We start from the raw sequence: 13,825 nt of genomic DNA, 5'->3' as shown, positions 1-13,825 counted from the left end.
TCAAATCTATCCAACCCACTGGAAGACACCTTTTGTCATTTACCTCCAGCTACTCACGATTTCAGTATAGAAAACTGCCCGGAAGCCAGCAGTCTCTGGAGCTCTGCATCCCACTCTTAGCTGACCGCTAGGCCTGTCAGTGCCTGAGAGCTGTGAAGAGAGGAAGAGTAAAGCTGGCAGGAGTGGGACCCTGTAGCACCATCCCACGGAGGGGAGGGACATTGGCTAGTGAGAGACGAACGGTGTAGACAAATGGGCTGAGCATGTGGGGAGGCTGGAGCAGCACCCAGGAGAGAGGGAGAAACACCATCCCACCAGCATGGAGATCCGCCTGGAGCTTGCGGTCAACTGAGATGCGGAGTAAACATGGTCAGAGTTAAGAAATGGCAGGGGTGCTGGGTGGTGGTGGTGTGCTTCTTTAATCCCAGCACTCTGAAGGCAGAGGCAGGTGGATGTCTGAGTTCAAGGACAGCCTGGTGTACAGAGCAAGTTCCAGGACAGCCAGGGCCACACAGAGACCCTGTCATGAAAAACAGAGGGGGTTGGGGAATATGACGGGCTCATGATTGTGGTACAGAAGCAGACTGGTCTGTTAAGCTGAAGAGGCAGGAGCAGGAGGATTCTGAGTTCAAAGCTGCCCTTGACTGTACCTAAAGCAGCTAGACCTCTAATTCCAGCACTTGGGAGACAGGCAGGTGGATCTCTAAGTTTGAGACATAAGGAGTTTTAGACCAGCCAGGGCTACATACTGAGACCCTGTCTCTAAAAACCATCCAGGGACTGGGAAGATGGCCTGGGGAATCAAAAGTACTGGCACCCTTGCAGATGACTGAATCATAGCACCCTCATGGGGGATGGGAGGGTGGGTGTGTATGTGAGGGGGGTGGCCTCTGTGACCTCCTCAGGCACTGCAGACATATGGTGCACAGTCATACAGGAAGGCAAAATACCCATACACATAACGCGCACGCACATGCACACTCTCTCACGCACACCACTCACACACCCCTTTTTCTGCAACAGGGCCTCACTGCAGTCCTGGCTCGTCTAGAAGAATTCAGAGATAACTCCTGCCTCTGCCTCCCTAGTGCTGTGATTAAAGGTGTGTGCTACCATACCTGGCATAATAAATAGAAAATTAATTTTTAAAGGTATGGACAGGTTGGGGGTGGGGTGCTGGAGGGATGGCCTAGTGGTTAAGGTTACTGCTCTTACAGAGGTCCTGCGTTTGGCTCCCAGCATCTGTGTGCTTGTGACTCCAGGTCCAGGTGGACCCAATGTCTTTGGCCTCTGTGGGCTTCTGCACTTACATGCACAGATAAGTATGCATAATCTAAAACAAAATCTTTGGAGCTGGAGACATTGTTAGGTGGTTAAGAGCACACATTAATCTTCCTGAGAACCAGAGTTTGATTCCCAGCACCCTCATATAAGAAGGCTCACAGCTCCCTGAAACTCCAGTTCCAGGGAATTGTCCAGGGTTACCCACACATATGTGACACACATTCACACACACACACACACACACACACACACACACACACACACACACACACACACACACACACATAATTAAAAATAATAAGATCTTGGGTTCAGCAGTTAAAGGCTAGGCTCACAACCAAAACTATGAGTTCCAAAAATTTGAGTTTGGTTCCCAGTACCCATGACTGTCTCTGGCCACTAAAAATAACTTTTTTTTTTTTTTAAGAAATGGCATGGATGGCGCTGGAAAGGTAGATAGCTCGGACAGAAAGGTGCTTGCCAAGTAGACATGAGGACCCAAGTTCAATCCCCAGAGCCCGTGTATTTGTTATTAGTTCTGTTTTTTGAGACAGGGTCTCAGTACGCATCTCTGACTATTCTGGAACTCACTATGTAGACCAGGCTAGCCTTGAACTCACAGAAATCCACCTGTCTTTGCCTTCTGAGTGCTGGGATTAAAGGTGTATGACACTCACTATGTTGGTTAGAACTAATGTTGAGATTCTCTCCAAACTCTGGCCGCCCCAGCTGTTGCCATGACACCAGCCGCAGGGGGGCGCTGCTCCCCACTGTGGTTCCCTGATGCCAGTGCACCATAGCGCCCCCTTCAGACTAGTGTGTAGTGAAGTTCCTGAAAGGGAGGTGGACATAGCTTCTTTCTCTCTTTTCCTTCCTTCCTTCCTTCCTTCCTTCCTTCCTTCCTTCCTTCCTTCCTTCCCTGTTATGTATATAGATGTTTTGTTTGCATGTACATCTATGTGCCTACCAGAAGGTCATCTGAACCCATGAGGCTACAGATAGAGATGGTTGTGAGCCACCATGTGTGTGCTGAGAGTTTAACTTAGGACCTCTTAATTGCTGAGCCACCTCTCCAGCCCAGTGGATAAGGCTTTATGAACTAACCGTCCTATGCTTTCCCCTGAGCCTGACAGACTGCCCTGCACTGCTGAGTCTTGGCCTGTGGCTCTCACACATGATGGAGACAGGCTCTGAGCTTCCTGATGAGAAGGGGTCTCTCTGCCCTGGTGTCTCTGGCCCAATCTGTTCAGCACCAGCATCTTAAGACCCAACAGCCTCAGCTACCCTTGGTCTCCAGCAGCTTCTGCTTTTTTAGAAGCCCAGCTCCCCGCCTATCCCCCTCATTCTTGCTAGGCTTCCCTTCCGGTCTCTCTCTGGCTGGCAGGCAGGCCCCCCTCCTCTCCCCCAGTCACTCAGCTGCTAGAGATGCCAGGCCTTTGATGGACTGATGGGTCCTCCCCTTGCATGTGTTCTTTCAGCTTCTCCTGCCCACCCCCACTTCAGCTCCCTCACCCCACTCTCCCGGACCATGTATTTATCAGTGGGGGAAGGGTACCTGGGGGAAGGGACTTCCAGATAAGCAAATGGGTTGGGGACAATAGGAAGGGCAATGGCTACACTGCAGATAAGGGTTTCCTCGGCTCCCCTGGGAGGGAGTACCAGTGAATAGTGGAGAATGCTACTTGGTCTTGCCCTACTCCTCTATGGCTGGTGACGAAAGGAAGAAAGACTCTGACCGTGAGAGTCGTATGAACAACTCAGCTTCTGTTTTCCTTACTTCAGTCTTCTGCACAGTCAGCTCTCAATACAGTCGGTCCCTGTCTCTGCCACACCCCAAAGCTAATTTGTACATCCCCCTCCTCGTACCAGGCAGGCTTGCACCCATGGTGTCAGAGGAACCCTATGTCACCACTGGGTAAGCTGAAACCCAAGGAGGCAGTGACCAGAATTCGCAGAAGGTGACAGCAGAGCTGGCCCCAGAGCCCCAGGTCTGGAAGCAGCAGTATGCTGGAACAAACAGGGTCTGGGGTAGAACAGAGAGGCTAGCCTGTGTTCCTGCCCCATCACACAGGTCACAGGCAGGTGACCTCAGTGAATCCTTTCAGACCTTCTTGTAGGGTATGGGGTGGTAGCCAGTCTGGAAGCATGGTCTCTTTGTATCCTGAGTCCTCAGCTCCCTCCCCTGACCCGGGCATCTTGGTGGCAGCAGATTAAAGCTATTCACAGGGTGATCATCCCCACGTCACGTCGTTCTCCCTGCCACCACTCCTCTCCATTTCTCCACTTGTCCCCACCCCCACGCTGTCACTTGGGGCCTGTAATCAATGAGACGGAAAATGAGAAAGTGTCAGGAGTTAGCAAAGCGTGGAGAGCAGCTGGGGCAGCCCCTGCAGCCTGCCTGAGTGGGTGGACCCCAGCCCTTCACCCCCGGCTCCAAACCAGCCATTGCTGCCATCCAAAGTGCCCAGCCTGGCCAGGCTCCCAGCCGGATGGATGTCAGCGAGGGAGCCTACTGTCAACTCGTCCAAAAGCCTCGGCTTGAAAATGTCATGAAATGTCCGCGTGCTGCTGGGGGAAATGTGTCCAGGATGCACCGTGGTAATCAAAGCCACTAACACCATGGGTCGGCCCTATAATGGGAGCCCACTTATATAGACATTAGTGTGTATGCACACAGGAAGCTGGGGGACTGGCAGCAGTTACTTCTGGGAGTAAGTACAGAAAACACCGACTTGCCCTCTGTTGAACCCCAACAGGACATATTGCTTTTGTGATTAAAAATGTCAGGATGTAGACTATGTGTGACTATGACCAGGACCTGGTTTTGGATTGGAACTCTATCAGCCCCGGGAGGAATGGCCAGGTACCTCCTCCTGCTCCTCCAAAGCACGGGCCTAAAACTAGCGAGTTTGCTTTTTTAAGGACTAACAGGCTCAAGACTATAATCCTAGCTGTTGGGAAACAAGGAATGAGGATTGAGAGTTCAAGGCTAGCTGCACAAGTGAGGGGTGGGGAGCACACACTGGGGATGTAGTCAGTTGTTAAAAGAGTTCTTGTCTTACACACATGAAGCCCTGGTTTTGATTTCTACTGTGTACCTCAGGAAAAATGGCTATAGCTACCTGATGGTGGTGGCGCTCGTCTTTAATCCCAGCACTTAGGAGGCCAAGACAGGTGGATCCTGAGCTCGAGGCCAGCCTGGTCTACAGAGTGAGTGAGTTCCAGGGCTATACAGAGAAACCCTGTCTCAAAACAAACAGAAAACAAAACCCCACAAACAAAAAACCAACCAGTTCATTACCACCAAAAGCCTTCAAGGCTTACAGAAAAAAAGTAGTAAGCGCAGCCTGTGCTTACAGTCCTAGTGCTTGGGAGATGGAGACCAGGTTCAAAGAGTTTAATTTTTTTAATTTTTTTTTTTTTTTCCGGAGCTGGGGACCGAACCCAGGGCCTTGAGTTTGCTAGGCAAGCGCTCTACCACTGAGCTAAATCCCCAACCCCGCAAAGAGTTTAAGAGTATCCAGGGCAACACAGCAGTTCAAAGCCAGCCTGGTATACATGAAAATCTTGTTTTAAAATAAAATGAGACAGATGGCACAGGTCCTTAATCCCAGTACTTAGGAGGCAGAGGCAGGGAGATCTCTGAGTTCTGGGACAGCCAGGGCTACAGAGAAACCCTACTTTGAAAAACACAGATGGGGCGGGGGTGAGAATCTGATGAACTATATATGGCTTTATACAGAAAAGTAAATGTTTTTTTTCTTTAAAAGCCTGACATTCGTGACACCTGGACAAAGGCCTTTTGCCTTTCCAGGCCCTGCTGACACAGCAGAAGGACCAAGCCCACGTCAGCCCTGTGGTCTAGCCCCTTCCCCCAGAGGGTGCAGGTACCCACTAACAGGAATGTGTCCTGGCCTGCTGGAGGGTTTAAGTGGGAATGGCTCTCCTGAATCACCTCCTCCAGCCCTGCTCTGCTCACAAAGGGACTTCTCTGAGCCAGGGCAAGGAAAGCTGGAGATGGCCGGTGGCTTTCAGCCCCGTCTGAGCCCATCTGAGGACAGGGGCAGAGGACAGGTGCGAAGGGCCAGGAGGGCTGTGGGGATGACTGGATCCCACCTCTGAGGAGTCAGACTGCGGAAATACAGTGAGATCCAAGTTTATTGGTGGAGCTGCAGTGGAGTCCCCCCTCTCCCTTGGGAAAAGCTGAGGACACAGCACCAACACAGGGATGGACAGACAGATCCCATATGGACACACAGGTGGAGCAGACTCACTACGACCAGCACAGCCACACAGGCACAGGGACACACAGGCCACAGCACCAAAGGACGCAAATACACAACACACAAAACCACAGGACTAGGGCACACAAACAAAGTGCAGGCTTTGGGGCCCCTGCATAGACAAGAGCAAGGATCACGTGGAGAGGGGGCCCCTGCTGACCTCCCCAGGCATAGGCACACGAACAGCACACAGACAGGCAGATGTCCCCAGCTAGCCAGCCAGCCTGCCACAGGGACACAGGAATCGTAGAGAAGGACAAGCATGACTCTCCATGTGGAGCACGGATGGCAGGGGGCTTCCACACGCCCCACACCCCTGAATCGCTTACAGCTATTCAATCCGATCCTCCCCTCCCTCCACTGCCTTCATATACACTTTGGTCTTGACCACCGGGGCAGGGGTGAGGGCATTTGGCAGGTGGAAGATGGAGAGAGAAAGGTCCCTTCTGTGATCTGGGAGGCAGGTGCTGAGGGTCCAGGCACAAGCCTAGTCCTGGCAGTGGGGTGAGGGTGGGGCTGAGGCTCAGGCTTTGGGGGGCTCCCGGCAGCGCTGACAGCGGGCCATCTCAGACCGGTATTTCTCCACCTGCAGGGTGCAGCTGGAGAATCCAAACCGGGAATAGAGCCGGGATGAGGCTTCAGCCAGGATGGCTTCAGGGTCAGCCGTGGAGTCTGTGGGAGGGCGATAAGCGGCAGCTCAGTCCCCGGGGAGTCCAGCACAGCCACGGGCTGTGATAAGGAGTGGAGGGCCCCAGCACAGCAGAACCCCAAAGGCCTCAATAAGGCTCCCGATTTTCCTTCTGTGTCATATGAACAGCACGAAATTGTAAATAAAACGTGAGACTCACTCCAATGGGCTATGCTAACACTAAATCAGGGCCCCTCACCTCTTCCTTCCTGCCTTTGAGCATCAACAAAAGGCTGGCTACTTCAGCAGTCTGCCAGATGTTAAGTATTCTGCCCCACTGTCCCTCTCGAGGTACCATCCAACATCCCACAAGTTATGATATTTTTGGCATCCAAATTGCATGCCTCTGATTGCTTCTTGCATCTGGGAGAAACTCAAAAACCCTTTGTCAGCTCATGAGTCACTGTATATGTATTTTAATAGTTGAATCATAATGTAGATATAATTTATATTCAGCTCTTTTTTTTTTTCTCAAGCATTATACCACAACATTTCCCCTAGTTGCCATACAGGCTTCATAATCACTGCTTTAAATAGCAATGCGATAGCCTACTGAATAGAGCGGTCACACGTCACCAAACTACGTCCTGGAGGTAATGGTGATGTTTTAATGGTACTGGGTTCCCCATGCTGCTTCAGAGGCCTGGATGCCCAGGCCTTCTTGTCTTTAGAATGTGTGTATGCATGAGGATGCACATGAATGTGTGTATGCACGGGGGGTGGGGAGCGTGGGGGACAACGTATTTCATAAGTGAATCCCAGCACCTCAGGAGGCTGAGGCACTAGCATCTCAGGGGCAGCCTGGATACACACTGAGACTCAGACTCAAACGAACAAACACCGCCTCAGTATTCCAGGTTGTCCCGCTGTGGAAGTGAGGGGCTGGTTCTGAGAAGGTGCTGGCTGGGCTAACGCACTCACCAATAGCCAGGTGTGCGGAGGCAACGTGGTAAGTAAGCGTCAGCGCCCACAGGTGGAGATCGTGGGTGGCTCGGACACCCGGCACGGACAACAAGGCGTCCCTTACAGGCTCAAATTCCACACTCCGAGGGGCACCTGCAACCAACACCACCTTGTTCCTGCCAGGGCCTGCCTTGTTCAGGGGCAACTCCACCGGCTCCACCCTCCCCAGCCCCTTCCTTGCCCACCCCGTTCTTCCTGGCAACAGGCCCCACAAATCAGCTTTCTCCTGGTGTTTTAGAGAAGGGGTGCGACTGAGGGAGACCCAGGGAGGGAAGCATCAGTGCTGAATTCACCTTCCATGAGGACGAGGAGAACATCTCGAAGTGTAGGAGCTGTGGACCCAAGGGCGCAGATAGAGAAGAGGAAGGTGCTGATGGGGTCGGCCACCTTGTACTGGGGCTGTGGAGACAAAGCAGCACTGATGGCTCAGAGGAGGCTCTGGGTCCATCTTTGCAATCAACCTGAAGGCACCCTGGGACTCTTGCAGAGGGATAAGGAGCCATGCCCCAAAGCTGGGAGAGGCCCTGGGAAGCTAGAAGGCGAAGTGGATGAGGGAGGCAGCAGGCACCAAGAGGAGGGGAGGGGAGTCTCACCACAGCCTCCGTCATAGTACCTTGAAGTAGATGAGGATAGAGGCAGCCAGGACCCCGAGGCTCTGAAGGAGATCGCCCAGCACATGCACAAAGGCAGCCCGGACACTGGTGTTTCCCAGGGACAGTGGGTCCCCGTGCCCCTCCTCCAGTGGTGCATACTCTGCACCCCTAGGTCCGTGGCTGTGGGGGGCTCCAGTCTGGTGCAGCACAAAGGCCATTCTGAAGAAGGAGAGCAGTTCAGGCAGATGGCCCCACTCACCTTCCCATACAGTACCCACCTCCACCTCTTTCCCATCCTGGGAAGAAAATACCATTGCCTGGCAGAGAAAAGTTAGGCTGTCGGGGACAAAAGATACTGGACATGATGCCAGAGATGGGGATGAGTGTCCTGGTCCTGTTCTTTAAACTGTGACCTGGCCCCCTGGAAGTATCTTTTACATTAACAGGAACTAGGAGGAAAAGTAGCACTCAGGGATTGAGAGACCTAAGTAAGACCGAACTGGTAAAAGACCTGAGCAGGGGTAGTATCCAGGAGGCCCTCAACAAATAAGTATCTCCTGGCCCAACTGTCTCTCTCCCATCCTTTTTCAGGCACACCCAGTGAAGACAATGGAACACACACACACACACACACACACACACACACTTACACACACGCACACTCTACCATCCTGGTAGAACACCCTCTCACCCTGGGCCCCACATGGTGCTCACTCCACACCGGGACGTACATCATGTTGGCACAGACAGCAACGCTGGCAGTCAGCAGCATGGGGCCCGCCTCAATGTGGTAGTCACTGTGAAGCAGGCGGAGGAAGGCCAGGTACAGGAGGATGCCGGTGACTATCCAGAGGGAGACCACAGAGGCCAAAGCTCCCAGAGTCTCTGCCGAGGAGACAAGCTATCATCAGCTCAGGGCCTGGCAGGGCTGGAGGGGCACCAAACCATGCAAGGGCTTACCTGAGCGGTGCCAGCCAAAGGTCATGGTGCGGGTGGCTGGCCGAGTAGAGAGCCAGAGGGAAAAGAGGCTGGCCATCATACTGCCTATGTCTGCCAGCAAGTGGGCGGCGTCGGTCATGATGGCCAAGCTGTGTGCTAAATACCCACCTGCAAGGGGGAAATGCATAACCTGGCTCTAGGAAACATGCGGTATGAGCACATAGGTATGAAAAAGGAAGGGGGAGGGGAACACCAACAACAGACTGGGGTTCTCTCATGTGGTAAGGACACAGGTATTATTTCTTGTCTTTCCACAACAATAGATTTGATTGTCATAACAAGAGGCTAATTATTAATGGCTAGTTTACACAGGGCCTCGGCCACAACCCACATGCTCGCTCGTTCACCTGGAATTCCCCCCCCTCCATGTCCCGCCCTTCCAGTCCCTCCCGGCCTTTCTCTTCCTTGCTTCTCCACCCAGGAAGCCAGGGGTTCTTGATGGAGAGTGGCCTAGGAAGTTCAGGATATGGGACTGGAGGGTTGTCCCCAACTTACCAACCACCTCCCCAGCCATGAAGATCAAGCACACGATGCAGGCGGCATACAGCTGCCTCCGGGCCTGCGCCCTCTCTGGAGAGAGGCCTGACTGAGACACTCGGTTCTTGTGGCAGTGGTGGAAGGCCATCCCCTCAAGCTTGGGCTCCTCAGGCAGGGGCTCTGAGGGCTCTGTGAAAAGACTGAGGCAGGCAACATGTTCACCCGGGAGCCTGACCCCAGCACTGACCTGGTCACTCAGTGCCTCAGCAGATGAGCCCACCTCTGCCCCTTCGCTAGACCCTTCATGCCCAAAGCTCTTCAGGCATGTGGGGCTCTAATGAACAGGCAGACCCGGCCTCTCATAGACAAGGCCATAGAGTTCTGTAGCAGCAAGTATCTTACAGCAGTGTGGTCTAATGTTCTAACGAATGAATGTGAAATGTGAGGCTCAACAGGGAAAGGACGGGTAGGGGCCACACAGCTGGCAGGTGGGGGAGCAGAGACTAAACACTGACCAAAATGTCTATGTGAGATGCAGCTCAGGAATGCAAAACGAGCGGATGCTCTTCCTGAATGATGAGGGTTCTTAGTGAGCAGAACGCATGTGGACCAGACACAGTGGTGCACAGCAGAAGGCAGATGTTGCTCTTGGAGGAATTCCGGGTATTCTCAAGGGAGTTCTAGTGGGGAGATGGCGGGAACCACAGGAGAAGGGCCTAGAGAAATGTGGAGGGTTGTGACAGAGACAGGTCAAAGTGCCAGAGAAACACAGAAGAAAGCTGGTACAAGAACACAGTACAGGTAAACAGGCCTCAGGGCACTTCTCTCTCAGCCTTGTTCCAGTGCCACAGTTCCCAAACTGTCTGTCCCTTCCTCCCAAGACAGGAGATGCAAGTGAGGTCCTTTGAAAGGAGCACTAGATTTAGAGTCCAGCCCAAGTTATCCAGTAAGCCCACACATCCCCTGACAATAGGGATGGGCCTTACTTCGGAATGCCACAGGCAGGGCTCAAACAGACTGGGTCTATTCTAGCCCAGTTCTCACTCCCCAACCATCCTTTGCAAGGAAAGAGCAGAATACAGGTCCTCAGCACAGAAAGCAGGCCTGAAATACAGGAGACACAAGGGTCCCTGAGGGGAAAGGATGGCTCTAGAATAGATAGATCCCACGGCAAATGGGAAGGGGCCCTGGGAGCCATCCGGATGGAGAGAACACTGCTGAAGGGATGAGCCAAGGTGCGGGGCGTCCAGAGGTTATCGGGGAGACTCTGGGGGGGGAGGTAGGTTTATTTCTCAAATGGAAAGCCCTTTCCCAGACTGAGAATGAGTGTGCACGATTCTGGCACTCCCAGAAGACACAGGGAGGTGATGGTGGCTTCAGAGCCCATCTCTGTTTGTTCTGTGAGTTATACCATGTATATGCAAACAAGGAGCCCAGTCTACTAGGACACAACTGTATAACGTGATTTCCACCAGGGAGAAGCCGGGGGTGGGGTGGGGGGGGACTGACCAAGCCATTGTAGGGCACAGGGGAGGGAGGGAGGGAGGGACTGAATGTAGTGGGAATGAACAGGGAGGGCACTGGAGGAAGACACAAGTCATAGAAGCCGCTCCTGACAGGTGGGATTGTGATATCCAGGTTTGAAGCTTGGCATTTAAGTGGGGTGCTGGGTGAAGGACTGAGGCAAAGGGTTCAAAGGAAGGAAAGAACAGACCGACCCCCTGGTTGACAGAGCAAATGTCTTCATTGAAATGACCTTGATGGTGGAGTGGGAGAAAGAGGACATCGAAGAATCTAGAATGGATCTAGCCCGATGCTCTGCCAAGCACCATCATAGGAGGGTCAGGTAAACAGACAGAGCCTCCCGAAAATCCTGCAGGGTTTGGTGACTAATGGTCATGTGAGGGCGGAAATGGCCCGGGAGGAAGATGAGGATGCAGTGTGAGGAGGAAGCAGTTGGCTGTGGCAAGTCACCCTCGTCGGGCTTGAAAGGTGCAACACAGCCAGCCGCCAATGTAGCCGCCCATCAACAGGCTGCTTCTCCTTTTGTTCCGCATCAAGTGGGCACTAAAGGGCCTCTCTGCTGGGGTGTGGAGGTGTGACTATGTTTTCTCCAGGGCTGGCGGCTGTTTCTTTCCCTGGCCTTCTGAAATTCCCCAACAAACAAGAAAAATGGTTTATGGGATGGGGGAAAACAGTGCGGCCTGGGGTATCCCTGGGGCAAGTAAGAAAGGTTGATGCCAAGTCAAAGGGTACGGGATTAAATGCCAGGGACACAGCTAGAGCCCCACGGCTGCCCACTACTGCAGTCCCCTGCAGTACTTCTGCTCTCCCATTCTCCCACCCACTCAGGCTTAAGGCCCCCTCCCAAGGAAAGACCTGGTGACACAGAGGACCACATCAGAGACAAAAGGAGAGGACTGGGGAGGGGAAACAGAAAGAATGGAAGAACAGAAGAAAAAAAAAAAAAAAAAAGCCCAAAACCCTGTCAAATTCCAGAGACAAACGGACGGTCTGCTCCCAGACAAAAAGGCCAGAGGAGGTGGCCAGGGAGGGTCTGTGGCGGTGGCCACTCCGAGATGGCAGGGCAGACCGAGCCGGCGGCGAGTGGCGGGCGCGGGAGGCCCGCAGGGTGCGGGGGAGGTTCTGCCGCCGCCCCCGGCCCGCTGTCCCGGCCGCTGCGCGCCTCATCTCACACCTCGCCGCCCCCGGCCCCGTCTGTGCGGAGCCGGGAATACCCCCCGCCGCCCAGCCCGCACCTGCTCCTTCCTCGCCGCCCCCTCGCTCCTCGCGGCCGCCCGCTGAGCCCGGGCGGATCCCCGGGGCCGGGGCCCACAACTGGCCGAGGCTGGATGGGGCACCCTGAGCCCCGGGGCCTAAAGCTGGGGCTCCGATAGCTGGGGCTCCGATGCCCTGAAGCGCGGCGCACAGAGCAATGCGGACATCGCCGCACCTGGCCCGCTCGGTCCGACGGAGCGGCGGAGGCGGCGCAGGGGTCAGGAGGCTGAGGGCGCCGCGGCGGCAGGGGACCTGCTATGCCAGGCCGCGAGAACTTGGGGTATCCGGGCAGAGGCCGGGAATGGGGCTGTCTGCGGCCGGCAGATCGGCGGCGCGAAGTTGGGGGGTCGCGGGGCGCTGGGGAGGCGGGTCGGGCCCGCGCCAAGGGAGACAACGAAATGGACCGATGGCATCAGTCTGGCGGCCCCCGGGCTGACGGCCAGCCCAAGTCTGTCCTACCTCTTCAATCGCAGGCCGCCGCCGGCGCTGCTGCGGTCTCGGGGACTCACTAGGCGGGTGGTCTCCGAGCCTCCGCTGGCCGGAGAAGGTTCCATGTCCCCGCTGCCCCGACCGTCTAGGCCGCACAGAGAGGGTGAGGCGGGGCAGGCCTTGCGCCAAATCCCAGCGGCCCAAAGACCACCCGGACTCCCGGCAGGGCCACCAGTCTGGAGGGAACTGCGGTGACTGTGGCGCTCCGAGTCCGAACTGCAGAGCCCGCGGCCGCGGGAGCCCCGCCCCACGTGGGGCGAGCTCCCCAAACCCCGCCTCCAGGCTCCCCAGTCTCAATCTCCCACGCCTAAGACCCGCCTTCCAGGACCCGCCCCCAAATCCAAAGCCCCATTTCCCCGCACCAAACAGTGAGACCCGGTGGGGTGGGGTGGGGTGGGGGTGACAGTGGGGGTGACAGTGGGGGTGAACCACCACAGCACCCTCTCCCCAAGTCCCGCCCACCGGTTCCCAGCCTGGCTCTTTACACCAAGGGACCCCTCTAACACCAAACTTTTTGAAGGTACACTGACTGCCCTGTGCATGCCGGCCTAGGGACGTCGTCCCACCACCCAATCACTTTGCGGCTCTGGCCCCCACGCGGAGGCAGAAACAGGTGCCAAATCGATCTGGCGAGAAACAGAGAGAATCTGGGGTGAGCAGTGACACATTCCCAAACAACTCTAAGGACTCCAGCCAGAAATCCCACTGTGGAGGCTCTGGAATAGGAATTCATGAGCAAAATCTGCTGCCAAGCACTGTACCGCTAATTACCATGTATTTTTACATAGGGACCTTGGGTAACAAAAAGCTTCCTGCTGTCCTTCTGCCCATACACTAGCCTTACTTTCCACACGAGTAAACTAAGTCCCAGAAGCGTACAAGGCCACGTGACCTGGAACAAACGCCCCATCCGTTCCCCCCACCTGCTAGCGGCGGGCTAGCAGTTGAAGAGCCTGGGCTACCTTCCTCTCACAGGGAGGTTGGGGCGGCGGGAGGTGCTCGGTCACTTCTCGAGGGTCCACAGCCACCGCGTGTTCAGATTGGTCATCACGTGACTCCTCCCTTGCCTACTTAACTGTAACGCGGTGCTCATTTGGGGAAAGACAAAAGCCCAGAGAAAGGACTGACTTACAGCCGTCGGTGGTTAAGGCCGGGGTCTGACGGAAACTTCAAATGCTCAGTGCTCTCTACTCTTCGCACCTGCCGCCACTGTGGGATGAAAAGAGGAGGAGAATTGAATTGTACATTTTCAGCTGTGACAGTCTGTGAAG

The 13,825-nt window shown here is 54.7% G+C and overlaps 1 protein-coding gene across 2 annotated transcripts; it reads right to left on the bottom strand.

Annotated features, from left to right (window-relative positions):
- Window positions 1-5,424: 5,424 nt before the first annotated feature.
- Window positions 5,425-13,763, bottom strand: Slc30a3 (solute carrier family 30 member 3). Of its 2 annotated transcripts, none has more exons than XM_032909010.1 (8): window positions 13,687-13,763; window positions 9,306-9,487; window positions 8,772-8,918; window positions 8,543-8,696; window positions 7,832-8,030; window positions 7,512-7,617; window positions 7,177-7,311; window positions 5,425-6,239 (listed from the first exon to the last, which is right to left on the bottom strand). In XM_032909010.1, the coding sequence occupies exons 2-8, from the start codon at window positions 9,433-9,435 to the stop codon at window positions 6,091-6,093; spliced, it is 1,020 nt and encodes a 339-aa protein (XP_032764901.1). In that variant the 5' UTR covers window positions 9,436-9,487; window positions 13,687-13,763; the 3' UTR covers window positions 5,425-6,090. The 2 variants fall into 2 exon arrangements, with proteins under 2 accessions (XP_032764901.1, XP_032764899.1); XM_032909008.1 differs by lacking the exon at window positions 13,687-13,763 and adding an exon at window positions 12,525-12,803.
- Between the last annotated feature and the right edge of the window lie 62 nt (window positions 13,764-13,825).

This window comes from Rattus rattus, chromosome 7, assembly GCF_011064425.1.
Source record: "Rattus rattus isolate New Zealand chromosome 7, Rrattus_CSIRO_v1, whole genome shotgun sequence".
Classification (NCBI taxonomy): Eukaryota; Metazoa; Chordata; class Mammalia; order Rodentia; family Muridae; genus Rattus; species Rattus rattus.
Note: the sequence above shows the minus strand (reverse complement) of the source record. Positions and strands in the feature narration are given on the sequence as shown.

Coding starts and splice junctions, on each gene's coding strand:
- Slc30a3 (XM_032909008.1), bottom strand. CDS start 12,619: ATGGAACCTTCTCCGGCCAGCGGAGGCTCGGAGACCACCCGCCTAGTG. Junction 7,618..7,831: donor CTATCCTCATCTACTTCAAG/GTACTATGACGG, acceptor TTGTCTCCACAG/CCCCAGTACAAGGTGGCCGA. Junction 7,312..7,511: donor TCTCCTCGTCCTCATGGAAG/GTGAATTCAGCA, acceptor TGTTGGTTGCAG/GTGCCCCTCGGAGTGTGGAA.